The 19,008-nt window shown below is 46.3% G+C and overlaps 1 protein-coding gene across 2 annotated transcripts in view; it reads right to left on the bottom strand.

Annotated features, from left to right (window-relative positions):
* Positions 1–3,051: 3,051 nt before the first annotated feature.
* The window catches only part of LOC119460587 (cyclin-D-binding Myb-like transcription factor 1), a 68,017-nt gene continuing 52,060 nt past the window's right edge, over positions 3,052–19,008 (bottom strand). For both annotated transcript variants that reach the window (XM_037721596.2, XM_049672579.1), the window contains 3 exons: positions 14,876–15,091; positions 3,398–3,491; positions 3,052–3,277 (listed from right to left, as the gene is read on the bottom strand). In XM_037721596.2, the coding sequence (XP_037577524.1) occupies positions 3,171–3,277; positions 3,398–3,491; positions 14,876–15,091 (417 nt within the window). In that variant the 3' untranslated portion in view covers positions 3,052–3,170. The remainder of the gene's footprint in view (positions 3,278–3,397; positions 3,492–14,875; positions 15,092–19,008) is intronic.

Here is a 19,008-nt window from a genome sequence, read left to right as displayed (position 1 = left end):
GACAAGAACATCGCACGCACAAAGGTATGAGCCGCCTGCAGATCACTCGCAAGATAAGGCGCGCGAGAGTGCGCGCGGCCGTGCAAAGTACGCAGTTGTTGCCCGAGTAATCGCCGCCGCCCCCCCCCCCCCCCCCACATCCCTTCTGCGCTGCATTCCCTATTCTCTTCCTGTGCGCGCGAGATTGAACCGCGATCATCGGTGCACCATGCACGCAGTTGCTTTCGAAATACGCAGTTGCCGTTGGAGAACAACGCCACCCTCCCTCCCTCTGTCCCATCCCCCTCACGGCCTTTCGCGCAACAGAAGGCGGCGCGTTTCTTTTCAGCTTCCCTCTCTTGCGGGCGCCAGATGAGCCGCGATCGTCGGCTTCCCTCGCGCGCTTTCACTCGCACATACAGCATATGGCGCACGAAGACGGTGTTGTCGCCCTAGGACTTTATACCGAACATCACGGCGACGACGACCGCAGAAAAGCACTTGGAGTGTTCATATAATTGCTATCGCAATAACTAGAACAACTTGTTCACCTTTATTTCTAGCCATGGAGGGTACATTCATTAAAAAATGATTATATGGCATTTGAGTTAAAATTAATTAGCACAGTAATTAATAATTTAGTAACTGGTTTGATGAGCTATCCACAATTGAAACTTATTGTTCCAACATATCAAGAATGCTACTATGGGCTTTGCATTAAGTTTCCTATGCTTAACCCGTTGCGGTCCGAAACATTTACCCACTTTCCGGCTGTTCCGGTCTGAAACTATTTTGCCAGTTTGTGGCGCCGCTACCAAAACCACCAACTGTGGAAGAAAAACTCAAAGGATATATATTTTTTCTCTTGCATTCTGCAGGCAACACCTCTACGTATATTTGAGCAGCGTGTGATACCGCTCGAAGCATTCTCCTGGGTGCAGGCCAGGGTTGTTATGCAGGTTTTGCAGAAAAACACAGTTTCCCTGCTGCCTCCGTTCGTTTTTCGAACGCTAGAAGCGGCACAGTCCTTGCTGCTTCGGCCTGGGAGCTTGTAGATGAAATGGCTCCTCCGATCTAGCCTTTCCTCGCACTCCTTCCGCGCAGACGGGCCTCGATTTTTGGCTCTAGCCCTCACGTCACCCACCAGCTGTAGGATGAGGTTGCGGCGGTACTGCAGGTGTCGCTGTTCTTTCTCAGCATGATTCTGCAGCTGTGTGCACCTCAAAATAAAGTTATTGACAATGGAAACCCCTAGAAGCTTTCACTAAATGCACCACCGTAAAACGCATGCGACGAAAATGTGGTCATGCTTCTCAGCGAACTGCGCGAACATGTGGTTGCGCGCACAAGTGAGAACGCTCTGGTATCCAGAAGCCGTGCTGAACATTGTGCTGCACCCTAGTGCAAAGAGAAGTAAACTTCAACAAACAAAGTTTATTTATCCCTCAAAAGATGGCGCATCATGTTTATTGCGCACGAACGTGCTGTTCCGCGCGCAAGTGAGAACGCTCTGGTATCCAGCAGCCGTGCTGAACATTGTGCTGCACCCTAGTGCAAAAAGAAGTAAACTTCAACAAACAATGTTTATTTATCCCTCAAGAGATGGCGCATCATGTATACAGAGAATGCGCACAAATCGCTGTGAGAAAAACCGCGAAATTTAACCCCCAAACACCCTTGTCGGGCGGTGCCCGACAGCGGACCGCTACGGCCGTGTTGCGTTGTCGGGCCCTGCCCGACAACGGACCGCAAAGGGTTAAATCAGAATATTAAGGCCTCAAATTTTTCCTGGCGACTTTTATCAATCACAATCACTAGCTCCCGCTGTTCATCAAACTTATGCTTGATCAAGTTTTTGACAACAATTTTTAAACATACGCACATAAATTATTGCTCATTAGTTACACTCCCAAAGACCAAAATTGCAGACATATTGAGACACAAGAATACCTACCGCATTGTAAAGGATGGTGACGCAAGGCATGAGGGCTGAACACAGCTAAGCTATGGAAGTGAAAATGATCGTTGCCTCACATTTCACGAGCACTCAATTTTGAAGGTTTCGTGGAAACAAACCCCGCTGGAATGCAGTGTGGCCATTGTTGTTGGGCCCTTAGTGTCAATGGGGATGATGCAGCGCTCAGATGCCGATATTGTTAATGTGCCCCTGCACTCCACACAGTTCAGTGTCTCTTGCCACTTTGCCTATGGATGATGTTTCATTGTCTGTAGCACAAGGGACGCGCATTCTCACGTTCCTCGTCAATAGAATAGTTCCGAGAACGGCATGACGCGAGTGATAACATTTCAGGCCCCAGATTGTCTTTCCTGTTCCTTTCTTTTTCAGGCAGTGTTCTGAATAATGCGGAGAAAGAGAAGTGATCACGTGCATGTGAAGTGCCAGTCAACCCAGTCAAATCAATAGCTTGTTGCGATTTGTTGTGAGGTGGTTTAGGAGGAGCAACCAACGATTTAAAACCAAGCTCCCTACCTCTCATGAGTGTTCTGGGTGAAGGAGCAGTGCTTTGACTCAGCCAAGATTTGTGCATCAGATCCAATGATCACTTATACATAACTGCCTGTAAATACTTGCATATAAGCTCTCGCTGTCTTCCAAGAGTAAAGCATCTACGACGTCCAATCTCTGATAGCAAGAAGTGTAACGAAGGCGGCAGCAGTAGGTGAAGATGACAGTTTCGCCCTCAAGGAAGCCGACTATGTCGGCTTAAAAAAGCAACAAGGAGAGCGGCGGAGAAACATTAGTCCTATCTAATGCATCACTCAGGATTTTGTAGTAGTGACCACATTTTGGAGATGTACAATTCTACCATTTTATCTGTGGTGATGTCTATAGTGTAACAACACATGCATGCATAATAAGACATGATTACTAGCGCAACAAGACAGGGACTAAAGAAAGAACACGGGACTAACGTGGTCCCCTGTTCTTTCTTTAGCCCCTGTTTTGTTAAGCTCATAATCATGTCTTATTATGCTCGTTACCAACTAGCCCAACTTTCTGTCTTAACTATGCATGCAGTGGGGTGAGCAACTGTATCACAGACACACACATCACTTTCTTTAAAAGCATCATTTTATTTACCAGTGCTATTCATAAATAAGGTTGTGAGCACGGTGTGAGAAAGGCTTTTTTAACACCGTGGCTGTGAGTAATAGAGCAAGGAAATGCCTCAAGTATCTTCAGGCACACCATCAAGACCATCCACAACGTGGGATTTATCACTGTCAATGTCTGACGAAGATCCCAATAACCCAGGGCTTCCAGCTAGCATGGGATCTGAGGAAGAAAGGTACAGTTAGGTTGTTATAGTATTTAGTTATTCATTTATAGTATTTAATTTGGCATAGACAGAGGGTTTGCTTTAGAGGAGAATCGGAGCACATTGAGCTGGCTTACCTGATAATATAACACTTTCTGCCCTATGTTCACTCATTTGACTAGCCACAAGAGATGGATCATCCACCTCATCAAGAGAAGTGCCGTGGATCTCCTGCAAATACAAAGAGTGCAAGCATCTTTTATGCATAGGATGCAAAAGATGTGCACCATAGCACAGCAGAACCCCACGATAAAGCAATTCAACATACATCCCCGTCATTTCTTTCTAGAGTGATGGAGCACTGTGCTGCTGAACAAGAAAACACATATTTGAGGGCAGATTTGAGAGATACTGCAACTAATCCTCCAGTGACCCTTCCAATCTATCCTTATTGCAAACAAGGGGGTTGAGCAGTGGACAATAACGAGGCCCTTCAGGTTCTCGTTCCTCGTTGGGTGACATGACCCACAGATTTTGCTGCACTGTGGATCTAATGAGCAGGAGTACACCTTTAAAAAGGAAAATTACTCAAGGTGAGTAGCCCACACTACAGACGCACCTAAAGAAAACCTTAAGGATCCTTGTAACTTCTCATAAGATCAATATTTTTCAGTAGCCCTTTCTTCTACGCATTAAAGGTTAAAAGAAGCCTCCTGTAAAAAAAGTTCCGGAATTTTACGTGCCAAAATAATTTTGACCATCTGGGTTTCTTTAACGTGCAGCTAAATCTAAGTACACAAGCTTCTTGCATTTCACCCCCATCGAAATACAGCCACCACAATTGATACCAAACCCAGGCCCTCATGCTCAGCAGAGTAGCTCCATAGCTACTAAGCTACTGCTGCGGGTGCTCTAATAGCCATGTCAGTATACAGTAAAACCTCGTTGTAACGAAGTTGAAGGGGGAGCCAAAATTACTTTGTTATATACATTACTTCGTTATATACATTACTTCGTTATATTCATTACTGTCCTTTACAGCAAATATATGCCCAATGGTGCGCACAATTTTAAAATGCATAGAAGAAGACAGTTCTGCGGCCCACAGAACCACTACACAGCCACGTATGCAATGATATTTTAATACAACAGCAAAAGAATCTTCGGCTTCTTAGCATCTGATGGGATTGCCTTAATGATAGCTGCCTCCTGTTCCAATGTCATAGTCTTTCGTTTCTGCTTTCCACTTCAACTTCGTCTACTGTCTAGAGCGTCGTGAAACCAGAGAAACAGCGACGTGGTTGAAGAAAACAGCTTCCACGCTGTGTCGTGGTCGAACAGCATGTGGCACACAACACAGCGCGCCAACCATGCAGCTGATCCAGGCTGATCCACTGCTCTTACATGGCTCCACTGGGCCTCTTAGATTATTCATCCCTGAAAGTTCTGGACTGCGTGAGGCGGTGCTTTCAGCCAATGAGTGTTGCGTTTGAAGCGTCTCGGACAGTCTGGGGCTGTCAGGGACGGTGGTCTACTGTGTGAATGAGGCGGCCAACAAAGCTCGCCACGCTGGATTGGCTTGGCTGTGAATGCACTGAGCACACGTCATCTCTTGTCGAAAATGCCTATTTTTGGCCTGCCCTAAGAAGACTTTCAAGCAATAACCATAACTCACAATGTTTCATTATGGTATTTACCCGATTCTAATGTGCACCTACATTTAAGAAGAAAATTGGGCGGAAAAGTGCCTGCGCAGTATTGTCAGAGACCGAACTAAAACCACCTTTGCAATGTTCGCATGCTTTGCCGCATAACAAAAATGTATTGCGGCGAAGCTGACTTTTAAAAAAAAATTTGTATCGAACCTGACTAAAAACCGGCCGCCACAGTGCAACAATATTTCATGCTAAAAACTGGGTGTGTTTAAGATTTCTAATTCATTTAGGAGCTTTAATGTAATTTCTATGTTAGTTTTCTGCTTTGGACCCACAGAAAGAGGGTATGCATTTGATTCGGGGAACGTGCTAGAATAGGGCAAATACTGCCAAATGAATCGAGGGTATGTTTTGGCGTTTTTTCTGCATCTTGTTTAATTCAACCCGCTGGATAATTCTATCATTTTTGTCGATTCTGTCAGAGTCAAAATAATGAAACTCAACTGTACTATACTTAAGTTTGTAATTACAGTTAAACCTCGATACAACAAAATTCTCAACAGAAAGAAGTATTTATCTTTTTATAACGTGTCCATAGAACACCACGTATTTTGAACTTCAATATAACAAACTGTGCTTATACAACATTTCAATATAACTACATTTCACTGCCACCATGATGGAATACTGAGGCAATAAACTGAAACTGCCATGAATGCAGATGGTCAAATGCTTGAATGGAAGCAGGTGAGCATGCAATTCTCTTCTAGCCCAGCCGCATGGCTGTCAGTGACACTGAGTGCTTATGTGGTGTGGCGCACAAGCCTTAACTTGGAGATAATCTGTGGTGGGTACAAAGGTGGGCATAAGCTGAGATGGCCATGGCTTAATGTGCGCTGTCTTCCCATGCATTTAGCACTGAAGGTAGCAAAATCACAAGTTTCAGGAATGTGCTCGTGTGAGAGGCAGACGAAGCGTTCACTCCCCTTTGCCTGCACTCTTCATGATAAGTAGCTTCACCCCACTGCAGACGACACTATCAGTCGCAGCTGTGGACTGGACACAAAAGCTTCGCAGACTCTGCTTTGTAACACTGATTTGAAGATACCGTCAACATGGCATAAAACCACATTTTTGGTAGCCGACTATCAAGTTGAACGAAATTAATTTTTTTTTTTTTGCATTAAAATTCATCTTTTCTGGCTGCCTGATAATCCGGAAAAATTTTCGTGTAAAATGTCTGTCAGCAACTGTGCTTATTTGTATTTAAGTTCGAATTATAAAAAAATTGGTGGACGCTTAAGCTTCGCCTTTAAGAGTAGAACGCGATAGCGTTATCGGGATCCGTTCGCATCGCAACGCGCAGCTGTAGGTCTGGTAGAAGTGCTGGAAAAGAGGTTTGTGTTTGAGTTTCCTCGCAGCAGAATTAGGTTTTCTCGTACATTCAAATTACAATCTGACGCCGATTGGTAAACAGTCCGACGGCGAATCCGACGTCGAACATTTTCCTGACAGATTTCACTCAAGAAATTCAATTTTCGTTCACCAAAACCTTGCACCACGTGGAGGGCCTGCGTGGTTGGGGTGGTTGGGGATTTTCTCTGCCACCCGCATCACACACCGGTTGCCGACGCTGGATTTTCTGCGACACGGGGCCCTTAACACTTTCGCGCTAATATAATAAAATTTCAACATAAAGAAGTAAAGAGCCAATTTTACCGACTTTATTATGTCAAGGTTGCACTGTATATGCAGGATTTCAGAATGAATTCGAACTTCAAATGTAACGAATATAAACATAACAAGTTATTCGATATAACAAAGCAAATATAACATGTTTTTTCCTGATATGATATGACGAACAGCTAAACAGCTAAACTTACACATTTTGTTCTAGATTACTTTTCATTTCATATATCAAAATAATTTTTCTCCTCCACTGTAAGTGTCATTAGCATGTATAACTTATATTTTTTATCATGTATTAGCATTCTATTATATTGTAATTGCAATGTATGCAGCACTATGTTGTAGGTTAAGTTAATTGTATTATCATGTATTTTGTTTTCCTGTTATGTACCACCTTATACTGATTCACAGTTTATGTGTTGTTTTGTTTTTCGCATTTATTTTTTTCTGAGTAGAAATGGAATTCTTATATATTCTTTGCTTTATAAACACAATTTATTACTTGTGCTTACACATTTATTGCTTGTGTTTAGACACCCTACTAGCCTTTGGCTATGGGTCTAATCAGTGCTGCCTAGTTTCACGTAGATGTGTAATAAAGAAAGACAGAAAGATATCAGTAGGTGACGAATATATGCTGATAACGAATATCAGATACAGTTAAACCTAAACGTTAAATATAACAAACAGTTAAATACAGATACAGTTACAGTTAAAGACAACGAAGTCCACTGCAGGACAAAGGCCTGCAGTGGACATAAATATAGGCTGATGATGATGATGACGAAGTCAGTAAGATCGGCAATTTGCTTTGTTATATCAAAATTTCATTACATTCGAATTCAATCTTTTATGCAAAGAAGTATATTTGCTAATTGATTTTTTTCACAGTGAAGGGGCCACAAAACTTTCCGAATTATCGGGCAATCGAAAAGAGCAAATTTGAATGAGAAAAAGAAATGAATTTGTTGAATTTTACAGTCGGCAACGAAAGATACTATTTCACGCCGTGTCGACGATATCTTCCTATTAGCAGTACGAAGCAAAGCCACAGTTACGCATCCACTTCGCCCCCACGGCTGCTAGTGTTGCCACCTGTGGGACCAGGCTATCATAAAAAGTGCCAGCAGCAGGGAGCAAATGCTTCATCTGCCATGTGCACCCACCGCTGCGCTAGACATGGAGACACACCCCAACCTGCCCCCCACTTCTTCCCCCCACCCTCACGGGTGCTTGATCACGCTACCACGAGCTCGCTCCGCTTCACCCCTTTCCCCTTGTTGGCACAGGAAGACAGCGCTCATCAAGCCAGGATCCTTCTCGCCTCACCCTCGCACGCTTTGACTCACACCTAAACCATACACTGCATGGGACACGATAGGATATTACTACACTCGGGCTTTATACCGGAACATGACGCTGCTCTGCTTCGGTCGTCGCTTTCAGTCGCAGGGCGCACAATTCAAGAGGTGCATTTACAAGCAGCCACATGTCCTTCAGCCAATTGACCATCTGCATCCGTGGAAGTTCCAATTTATCGTCTCGGTATTCCTTTAAGGTGGCAGTGAAATTTAGTTACATTAAAATCATGCATAAACACACTTCATTATATTGAGATTCAAAAATACATGGTGTTCCATGAACGAAAAGTTAAATACTTCGCTATACTGAGAATTTTATTATAGTACTTAAGTTTGTTATATCGAGATGTAACTGTATAATAAAGGCATTTTTGTGTAGGATGTAACATGAAGAAGGGGGTGTGCAAAAAGAAATAATGCATGTTCCCTAGCTGACAAGTATAAGGAATGATCCTGTTCTCCAACAAGTGCAGTGGAATCTCGATGATACGATCGCAGCTAATACGAATTTCCGGATAATACAAATTTTTCTGTGGTCCCGGCTGAACCCCATTACTTTGCAATGTGCTAGAGAACCGTTGTTACGAATCGATTTTCGACCCATGTCGGTTGATATGAATAAACGCCGCCCCACCGACGGCCGCGAAAGAGAACAGCACGCAGTCACGCGCTTTCTCCCTTTCTCTTTTCGTGCGGAGGCCGCGACTGGGCGCGAAGAGATTAAAGCGGTGGTGCTTCTGTTGCTTTTCCTTTTGTCCTTTTCCCCAAGCAGGCGTGGGGAAGCGCGGCCGCCGCAGCGAGCGAAGGTTCATGCGGTCTATCGCTTCAATGGAAACTAAGTGGCATAAGCACAGCGCATACAAAGGTCAGAGCCGTGTGGAGATCGCTTTCAAGATACGGTGCGCGCGACAACACCGACAGCCGGCACAGACACAAAGTACAAGAACGCATTTGTTGGCAGAGTAGAAGCCGCCCCCGCCCCCCCTCTCTTCCTCCCGCGCTGCCTTCCTGCTTTGCTCCTTTCGCGTGGGAGATTGCGTCGCCAGTTACCCTTGCGCCACGCATTTGGTGCCGCAGCACAGCGTCGCCCCACCTTCCCTCCCATACCGCCACGGCCTTTCGCACGACGGAAGTCGCGTTTGCTCTCGGCTGTGCGTTTGCTCCCAGGTGCGCGTCCCCCATGCGCTTTCACTCGCAGAGTAGAATCCGCCTCCCCCCCCCCTCCCTCTCTCCCGCGCTGCCTTGCCGCATTGCTCCTTTCGCGTGGGAGATTGCGTCGCCAGTTACCCTTGCACCCGGTTGCAAGATACGCATGTGGTGCCGCAGCACAGTGTCGCCCCCCCCCCCACGGCCTTTCGCGCGACGAAGTCGCGTTCGCTCTCCGTGAAGGCGCGCGTCCCCCGTGTGCTTTCACTCGCACATACGGCGCGCGGCGACGATTTTATCACCCTTGGACTCGTGCTCCACGTCTCATGCTCCTCCTCCGCATCACCCTCGTTGATCTCCTCTCCCATCAGTGGGCGCACCTCCTTGAGAAGCGCGCTCGCTAGCGCCCTTGTTTCCCAAGGAAGCCGCATTATAACCGGTAGTTTGCCTCACGCGGCTGTACTGTAAGCGGTATGCGTATACATGGAGTTCTATGGGAGGGTAAACGGGAGTCGGAAAAGGCCGCATTGTAGCCAGTTCTGCACTATAAACGGTTACGTTATAAGTGGTCTATACTGTAAATGCTTTTTACGTGCGTGTGCCTGAGTGAGTTCACCTCTCTTTAATTTAGCTAGTTTTCATTGTGTTTTTCGATGATACGAACTTCGGCTAATACGAATATTTTTCGTGACCCCGTGAGATTCGTATCATCGAGATTCCACGTAGTGTCTTCAGATTTTGCAGTCAGCAACGTATTTGAAGCTGCGATTATATTTGCTACACAAGGCTGTTAATTGCTCAGAAATAATTCTCGACATGAAAGACACAGCTGAGGCATATAATACCTATCATCCTCAAGTTTCCAAGCATGGTGCAAACAATCAGCCAGTTAGGCATGATCCCCAATTCTGGTGCACAGATTTAGTAGCAAGATAAACTAGCTTGAAGTGTTTCGTGTAGAAAGCAGCAATTTTTGCAGTTATCGAGAAGTCAACCAGGCTACACATTAGTACAAAGTTAATCACCACATTGCACGCTTTCAAGTGTCATTTACTAATGTGTTGATGTCATTTCCCTGCCCTAGCAATATGATTTTCTACTGGTCCAATAGAGCAGTCCTATGGGTTCTACAAGTAGCTTATTGTAACTCTATGGACTTTATTTGGATTCTATTGGTACCAATAGGGTCAAATAGATTACAACTATTTCTCACCTATAGGATCAATAGAGTTTGCATTGGCACCAATAGGTTATAGCTAATGGACGCTCATAGGACAATAGAGTTCACATTGGCACCAACAGGTGATAGCCATTGGACGCTCATAGGACCAATAGATTTGTATTGGCACTAATAAGGCCCAATAAATGGCAGCTATTTGTTCCTTATAGGACCATTAGGTTTCTATTAGCACCAATAGAGTCAAATAAGTGAACTCTACTTGTTACCTAAAAATAAATAGGGTTTTTTTGCACCAATAGGTTTCAGTTTGTGACAGCTATTTGTCGCTTTTAGGACCAATAGGCTTATATTGGTACAAGCTATTTGTTGCCTGTTTGTTTCCTGTTGGACCAATACTGAACATAAAACTCTGAACATAAAAAGTGATGCTGCTGGAAATGCCCCAAGCAGTGCTATTTCCCAAAATACTTCATTGTGCTACTCGAAAAAGTGTGCGAAGGAGTGGTGGTGATTACGAAACTCGCACGCTGAGAGAATGTAGCAGTTTTGTATATGACCGATTTGATTCGACAGTAGCCTTCTCCATTTCATTGTGCCGGCGGAGCCCATGTATGCACAGTTGCGTCGCTGGCATTCCAATAACATGATTCTGCTATGCTAAATACTAGGCGAATGGGGCTTTTGAAACTCTGTGTACACCCATCAGTGTTCCGCCATGACAGGTCGCGCGCAATCAACAAGCACTAGTTGTGGTCACTTCATCTAGCCAGTCTTTCAATTTTTTTCCCTCCTGTGTTTTCACTGCAATGTTTGCTGGGATTTGGGCCATCAATCTGCAATTGTTGTCTACACTCCATCATCACAAAGGATGTGATGATGGACAAAGGATCTTGGCACCAATACGGGGAATACAATGTGAAGTGTCAGTCACACCAAAGTAGCGCCGACATGACCTAGGCCTAACAACTACAACAATGTTGCCTGTGAAAGCACAAAATGCATGCAGACTGACCATCAAATCCGCCTTGGACACGCTCACTGCCTCTGTATTACTATGGAAGTTAGCCTGGAGTCACCAGTGCCATGTATCTTATTTAATTCTTCACTAAGTGCCATTTTATAGCATATATTCATCGTTTCAAAAGCCATTAGTGCTAATTCTGTATTTAGAATTTAACAAATTAAAGATTATTATTTATCAAACGTTTGCCATAAAATTCCGAGCAAGCGCCCCCCCCTCAAGCAATTCGAAATTACCGGCAAGTTAGGGGGGGGGGGGGGGCGCTTGCTCGGAATTTTGTGAAACTTGTACAGTGACCCCTCATTACAAACTCCATTCGTAGGAGCACAACCATCTCTTTTTGTAGCTTCGGGTGACCCGTCAGAATACGAGCTTTGGATTTACATGGCAGGCTCGAAAATATCATGTGACAGCGCGTTAACCCACGGCTGAAGATGCATTTACACACACGGAAGATGGATGCGTCCGAAGAAAACAAAGGGGGTGGGGGAGGGCGTCACGGGAACTGGCCGTGGGCCTCCCTATTTGAGAACTCTTTACCATGACCGCCGACTGCGGTCAACCCATGCGGCGCCGATGACCGCGCGGAGCGGGGCCGACTGATCTGAACACATTCCCAGCTTTTGCCTGTCACCCAGGTTGGCCTTAACGAGCAGACTATAACCCATGGAAACCATCTGCCATAAAGATGAAAAACCCCTCCTGTTTTCTAGCTGAAAACTGGAAAGCAAAACTTTTTAAGCAATAGAAGATTGCCATTAAGCACAGTATGGCTCACTATTAAATCAAAAACCACATTGGTATTTAGGATAACTTCATTATTCTTCAGCTGCAGAGGGAAAAAAGCACTTGATTCTATTTGACAGACATTATATCGATAAAAGATGTTTTCCAGACGTTCGCGTATACGAACTGAGTTGTTATCAGTGCTTGCATACTAATGGTGTTCCCTTTAATTACTTGATTCTATTTGACAGACATTATAATGATAAAAGATGTTTTCCAGACCTTCGTATATGAACTGAGTTGTTATCACTGCTTGCATACCAATTTGTTGTTCCCTTTAATAAGAGTAAAGCATACTATACATCTCGATTCATATAGGTACCCAAGTTACTGATATAGCAAGACTCTTGTTAAGTAGTGAGATCAGCCTCATGGGCTTGTGCAGCATTTGTGCTTTTCGCACGATATTTGGAAGCATAAAAGTTTGTGTTAAATTTTCCGATATTAGATATTCTATTCGATATTCAGCTTTTTTTTTCTCAATTCGATTCAATATTTGATTCAATATCTACTATTCAGTATGCGCACACCCCTACTTTTTATTTCTTTCTTGCTGTCTCTGTGGATACATCCGAAGCTGTTTTAATCCTGCGTGAGAAGTTACTAACCTAGTTCTGCCACAATCCGGTGTAATTCGGAACTTAGCGTCATTTTTGTGCCTGCCTACGTGATTCTTTTTAAGCTATTTTACTGCATATTGAATGTAAGCACTGTCCTCCCAGAGATTGCGAACAAGGTACTCTAATCTTTATCGTGGTGTAAATGTACCTATTACACTAGCAAGCATGGTGTGCGGTTGCCTTGCGATGCAACTATTGGTCTAGCAAGCAAGCTCATTGGAACGAGACTATAGCCCATTGGATTATAAGACTAATAGGCCAATTGAACCAATACAACTACAGGACCAATATGACCAATATACCTTTATGACCAATACGTCCTATAGGATAAATACACCTATAACACCAATACACGTATAGTAACTAACATGTTCATTAATCCAGCAGGCTATTTGTTTTTCTATTGGACCTTCTTGCTATGGAGGTAATGGCACCTCGTACGCTTCAATAAGAAAAGCACACTACATTGTCTTTTGCAGGCTTTTTTTTTTACCTGGATATAATGGTTCACGCATTCCAAAGGGAAAAATTGTCATACACCTGACTGTAGCACGAAGCTACAAAAGAAAGTCATATATGTTTCTCAGAAAGACAGCTTCACAGTTGAAAGCATCCTGGCTCGGGAATCGAACCAAGGATCAATGCCTTATCGGGCGTTACTCCTGGGTTCGAATATCAGACCAGGGCAAATTGGTCCCAGACCAGGACTACAATGGGTTCTTTGTAGCTTCATGCTACAGTGGGACAGATGACAATTTTTCCCTTCTTGAACTTTCCTCCACCTTGCAGGCTTACGCAGAACTGATTTGTAATATTCATGCACGTATGCTGACAGTACAAAGAGCAATGATAAAAAGTATATTAGCCTCTTTATAATGTAGTGAAGAAGAGGGACGATGCAGTGGGGCATCCTTACCAGCGCTGTCTAGTGGGTCAGTCTCTCCAGCGCATCGCTCGGACTACGCCGCTCGCGCTTGCGGTTCCCTGAACTGATTCAACGGTCGGCCCTAATGCTTGCGTGCAATAAACGCCTTTACAAGTGGTGGAGGTACGAACTGGGACGCCATTCTGCCCTTCGTAACCTACACGTACAATACCGCTACGCAGAGCACTACTGGTTTTTCGCCATATTTTTTATTGTACGGCCGGCACCCATCGCACACCATCGACACAATGCTACCATACCGGCCTGACGCATCTGAATGTTCGCCCATTTCTGATACGGTGAGACATGCCGAAGAGTGCCGCGACCTCGCCCGGGCCTTTACCTCCAATGACCAAGAGCGCCAGAAGAACAGTCGCGGTGACACCACCTCTGCGCCCACCTTTCTTCCTGGAGCGCTTGTGTGGCTCTCAGTTCCTTCCGCTGCACCTGGCCTGTCTTCCAAGTTAATGCTCAAGTATGAAGGTCCCTACCACATCGTCGAGCATGCATCACCTGTCAACTATGTGATTGAGCCCATTGAACCATCTTCGGACATGCGCCGTCGCGGACGCGACATTGTCAACGTCGAGCGCCTCAAACCGTATTATGACCCACTAATAGTGACGAACTGTTAGGTCGCTGGACGGCTCCCTTTTTCGTGCCCGGGGTAATTGTAGTAAAGAAGAGGGACGATGCAGTGGGGCATCCTTACCAGCGATGTCTAGTGGGTCAGTCTCTCCAGCGCATCGCTCGGGCTACGCCACTCGCGCTCGCGGTTCCCTGAACTGAACCAACGGTCGGCCCTAACGCTTGCGTGCAATAAACGCCTTTACAATAATGTCTTTAGAGGCTGAAACTTGGGGCACAGCAAAGAACTTTAGAAGAAACTAAGGACAGAGAAAGCAGCCATGGAACATACTATCTAGTACATGCAACATTGAAAGAGAAAGAGAACACTAGAGAGCAAATAGGCATAGTTGATATTGAAGTTGTAGAGTGGGACAGATCAATGTACTGGTGTAGAGCAAACGATCGATGGTCTGTTAAAAGTAACACAGTGGTTGTCAAGGGAAAGAATGCATGGCTGACAAAGGCAGAGAATGAAATTAGGAAATTTGCAGGCATGATAAAGAGTCAGCTGATGGATTAAGACAGGGGTAACGGGAAATTGCTTGAGGAGGCTTTTATCTGCAGTGAGCTTAAAATACGATACTGCCGATAATGAGACTGACCTGCACTTGGAATTCCTCACCATCAATGCAACACATAGCATATGAGCTTGAACTATCTATGTCTGACGTGTCCAGGGAGCCAGTGTCAGGTTGAGGAGATGATGGCTCTGTAGGCGGAAGGCTTGTATCACTGTTGACAACAAGCTCAGCAGGAGAAACAGCCGGTGGCAAGTGCATCTGCACAAGGAGGCTTTCGGCAGCCTGAAGGGGCTCCGTCTGTGAAAGCGTGACAAACACATTTCGTTAACACAGCAATCAGTGAATGAAATGTCACGGAACACGGCCAAAAATCTCTACAGTGAATCAGGACCCAGACTTTGCATTATTAACCCTTTCAGTGCCATTTATGTACCAGCATGTTTCCGCATTTCTGTCCCACCACGTCACTGACTTACCTGTACATTCTCCACTTTGTTTACTCAGATGTGCGCAGAACCAGGAAGCTGGTGAGCTCTGAGGTGGTTCCGCTATCTGCTGTATACAGTAGAACCCCGCTGTTACGTTTTTCATGGGACCGTCAAAAAAAAACGTAAGAGCCGGGAAACGCAAGAGCCAGAAAACAGGAAAAATTGAGAAATGGGAGTAGTGTTGAACTGCACACAATATTATTTTAATTCTTACGTGCGACAAAAAGTAGTTTCGCCCGACAGCCGAAGTATCGATTGCGATGAGCTATACAAAGTAAGAATAGTAGTTTTATCGTCTGTATAAACTTGTAAACATTCGGTTATTAACTAATTAACAAACATGGTGTCAACGCCCACAGGCAAACATGAACACATCACACTCGATGAGCGCGGACACGCGCAGTTAAGCGCCGCTGCAGAAGCGAGCGAAGTGACCTTCGTGCTGTTGTCTATCGCTTCAACCCAAACTGAGCGCCGAGAACACGCAGCACGCACAAAGCCACGAGCCGCCGACGCACCTACACTGCGTAGAATCTGCCCCCACGCAGATCGCTTTCAAGATACGGCCCGCGGGACCGCGCGCCGCCGCGCAGTATGGTGCCAGAGCACAACGCTGCCCGCTATCCCCCCCCCCCTCGCTCCCTCGCTGGTGCCTCGAGCGCAACGGAAGGAGGCGCGCTTCCTCCCTGCTTTTCTTTCGCGCACGAGACGTGGTCATCGGCTCCCCTCGCACGCTTTCACTCGCACATTCAGCATACGGCCGCGCGGCTTCCCTCGCACGCTTTCACTCGCACATTCAGCATACGGCCGCGCGGCTTCCCTCGCACGCATTCACTCGCACATACAGCATACGGCGCGCGGCGACGTATGCTGTATGTGCGAGTGAAAGCATGCGAGGGGAGCCGACGACTGCGTCTCGCGCGCGAAGGAAAGCATACGGCGTGCGGCGACGGCGTTATCGCCCTTGGACTTTATACGGAACATCTATGAGCCAAAACCAATTTTAGGGCCGCAACGCGTCATAGACATCATCTTTAGATAGCAAAAGCGGATATCAAAGGCCATACTTTTGCTGGTGGAAACCGAAAATACGTAATAAATGTCGCCCCCAGCACTTTGGGCGGCCAATGCCATCGTCAAGCAACCAAGCCAAGCAACATGAAAAGTCAAAATGGCCGCTCGGGCCGGCGCAGTGTGGCAGTTCGCAACGTATGATGCGGGAACGGTCCCACAGTTGCGACGTAACAGCGGGGTTACCAATGCATTGGGTTCTATGGGAGCTGTGCCGGGACCGGCCGAAAACGACGTAACAGCCGGGAAAACACAGCACCCGGGAACGTAACAGCGGGGTTCTACTGTATTTCTAGAAGCATATTTTCTTTTCTCTCTGGGCTTGCTCAGTCTAGGCTTTTGTTAGCGGCTGCGGAATGCGCCCATGCATGGGCGTGGTTACGGCTGACGGAGCTCGCATGTCTGCAGGTAAGAGGGGGGCTCCCAAACTTTGTACACCGCTACGGCGGTGATTCTCAGTTCAAATATTGGCACCGTATCACAAGGGCACCACCTTTGTGTGTTTCTGCCATCTGTCCAATGTATGTATGTTTTTTGTTTTGTTTTTCTTTTTGTCTCCCGCTATCTTCACTACTGCACATCTCCTTTCTAGTGACGTGTGTGCTCCTTTTATCAGTGTGCGTTCTCCAGAATGGCTCTGCCCTCTGCAATATGTCTTTTATCTGTTGTTCCCTGTTTCATCTATTGCTGTGTTTGCATTGTCTGATCGGGTTCGAATAAACGAAAGTGCTCCTTCCTTTAGTGAGGTCACGTTATCGCTTTGAAATGGCTGCTTGTGCAGCACCTTCAACTATTGAGTGGCGGCTCTTACGACTCCCGACTCCAAGCCAAGCTCGGGCTCAGAAGATGACAGCATGTCGTCCAAGGAAAAGGCAACTTCAACCGGGTCTGATTCTGACCCTGACACGGTGAAAAATCACTAAGAACGATGGTGTTTTCAAGTATGCTGTGGCTTTTACTTATTTTATGCTGTGGGCTTTTATTCCTTTTGTTAGTTAGGAATGTGAGGGCCATACCAAGGGAGCATTTGCCATTATCGATGTCGTTTTCCCCCTTCTGCATAACCAAAAATAAACCGTTTTGCTCGTTTTATAAGATCCAACAAAACAAAACAAAAAGATGATGGTGGGGGGGCATCACCTCCAAAAGGACCCAACACTGAAGGGGTTAAAGAGCTCACTCTCTCCTCTAAAATGACAATGCTAAGTGACCAAAACAAAAAAAAAATCTCACTGCAATACCTCACACAAAGAATAGTATATAGAGTGGAATCTCGATGATACAATCACGGCTAATATGAATTTCCGGACAATACGGATTTTTCTGTGGTCCCGGCCGAGCCCCATTACTTTGCAATGTGCTAGAGAACCGTTGTTACGAATCGATTTTCGACCCATGTCGGTTCATACGAATAAACACCGCCCCACCGATGGCCGCGAAAGAGAACCGCGCGCAGTCACGCGCTTTCTCTTTGGGTACAGAGGCGCGTACGCGGCACCGGACAGCGCGGAGCTTGCGACTGGGCGCGAAGAGTTTGAAGCGGTGGCGCTTTTGTTGCTTTTCCTTTTATTGTGATAGCAATCATATGGACACACCAAAGCGGATTCCTGCCGTCGGCGTCGGCATACCTCATGGCGCGTCATACGGCCGTGAGGTTCCGTCTGACGTCAACGGCGATGAAATCATCGCCGCGCTCTGGACGCTGTATGTGCGAGTGAAAGGGCGCGAGGGACCCGTGCTTTCACGGGGAGCAAACGCACGTCGGAGAGCAAACGCGCGTTCTGCGCCGTGCTCCCTGAAGGGCTGCAAAATTAAACGTCTCTTCCCTCCTTCACAATCACCATATATAGAGTGCAAACGCGACTTTTTCCGTCGCACGAAAGGCCGTGGGAAACGGGAGGGAGGGAGGAGAGGCGACGTTTAGCTGCAGCACCAAATGCGTATTTATATAAAAACGTTGCGAGGCGAGAAGGTGGGTAAGATTTCCATCGCAGCTCGACGAGTGCCCCATTCTGATCTCGTCAAAAACCTCCGAGCCGCCCCCAGAGTCACCAACGCCGCGCGCGTTCGGTGCGAACGCAGGCAAAACACCGACGGCATCGACAACAGTTCTGCGCGTTGCTGGTGCTGCTGCATGTCCAAGTTTATACAGCTGATAAAACTATTATCCTTACTCCGTATAGCTCTCTACTAATTTATTATCGCAATTGATGCTTCACCTTTCGGGTGAAACTGCGACAATTTTTTTTTGCTTTTCCCCACGCAGGCATGGGGAAGCGCGGCCGCCGCAGCGAGTGAAGGTTCGTGCAGTTATCGCTTCAACTGAAACTGAGCGGCGTAAGCACAGCGCATACAAAGGTCAGAGCCGTGTGGAGATCGCTTTCAAGATACGGTGCGCACAATAACACCGTTAGCCGGCACAGGCGCAAAGTACAAGAACGCATTTGTTGGCAGATTAGAAGCTGCCCCCCCCCCCCCCTATCCCTGCTTCTCGCGCTGCCTTCCCGCTTTGCTCCTTTCGCGTGGGAGATTGCGTCGCCAGTTACCCTTGCGCCCGGTTGCAAGATACGCATTTGGTGCCGCAGCACAGCGTCGCCCCCCCTTCCCTCCCCCACGGCCTTTCGCGCGACGGAAGTCGCGTTTGCTCTCCTTGGC

This window comes from Dermacentor silvarum, chromosome 8, assembly GCF_013339745.2.
Source record: "Dermacentor silvarum isolate Dsil-2018 chromosome 8, BIME_Dsil_1.4, whole genome shotgun sequence".
Lineage (NCBI taxonomy): Eukaryota > Metazoa > Arthropoda > Arachnida > Ixodida > Ixodidae > Dermacentor > Dermacentor silvarum.
The sequence above is the reverse complement of the archived record's forward strand: the minus strand, read 5'-3'. Positions and strand labels throughout refer to the sequence as shown.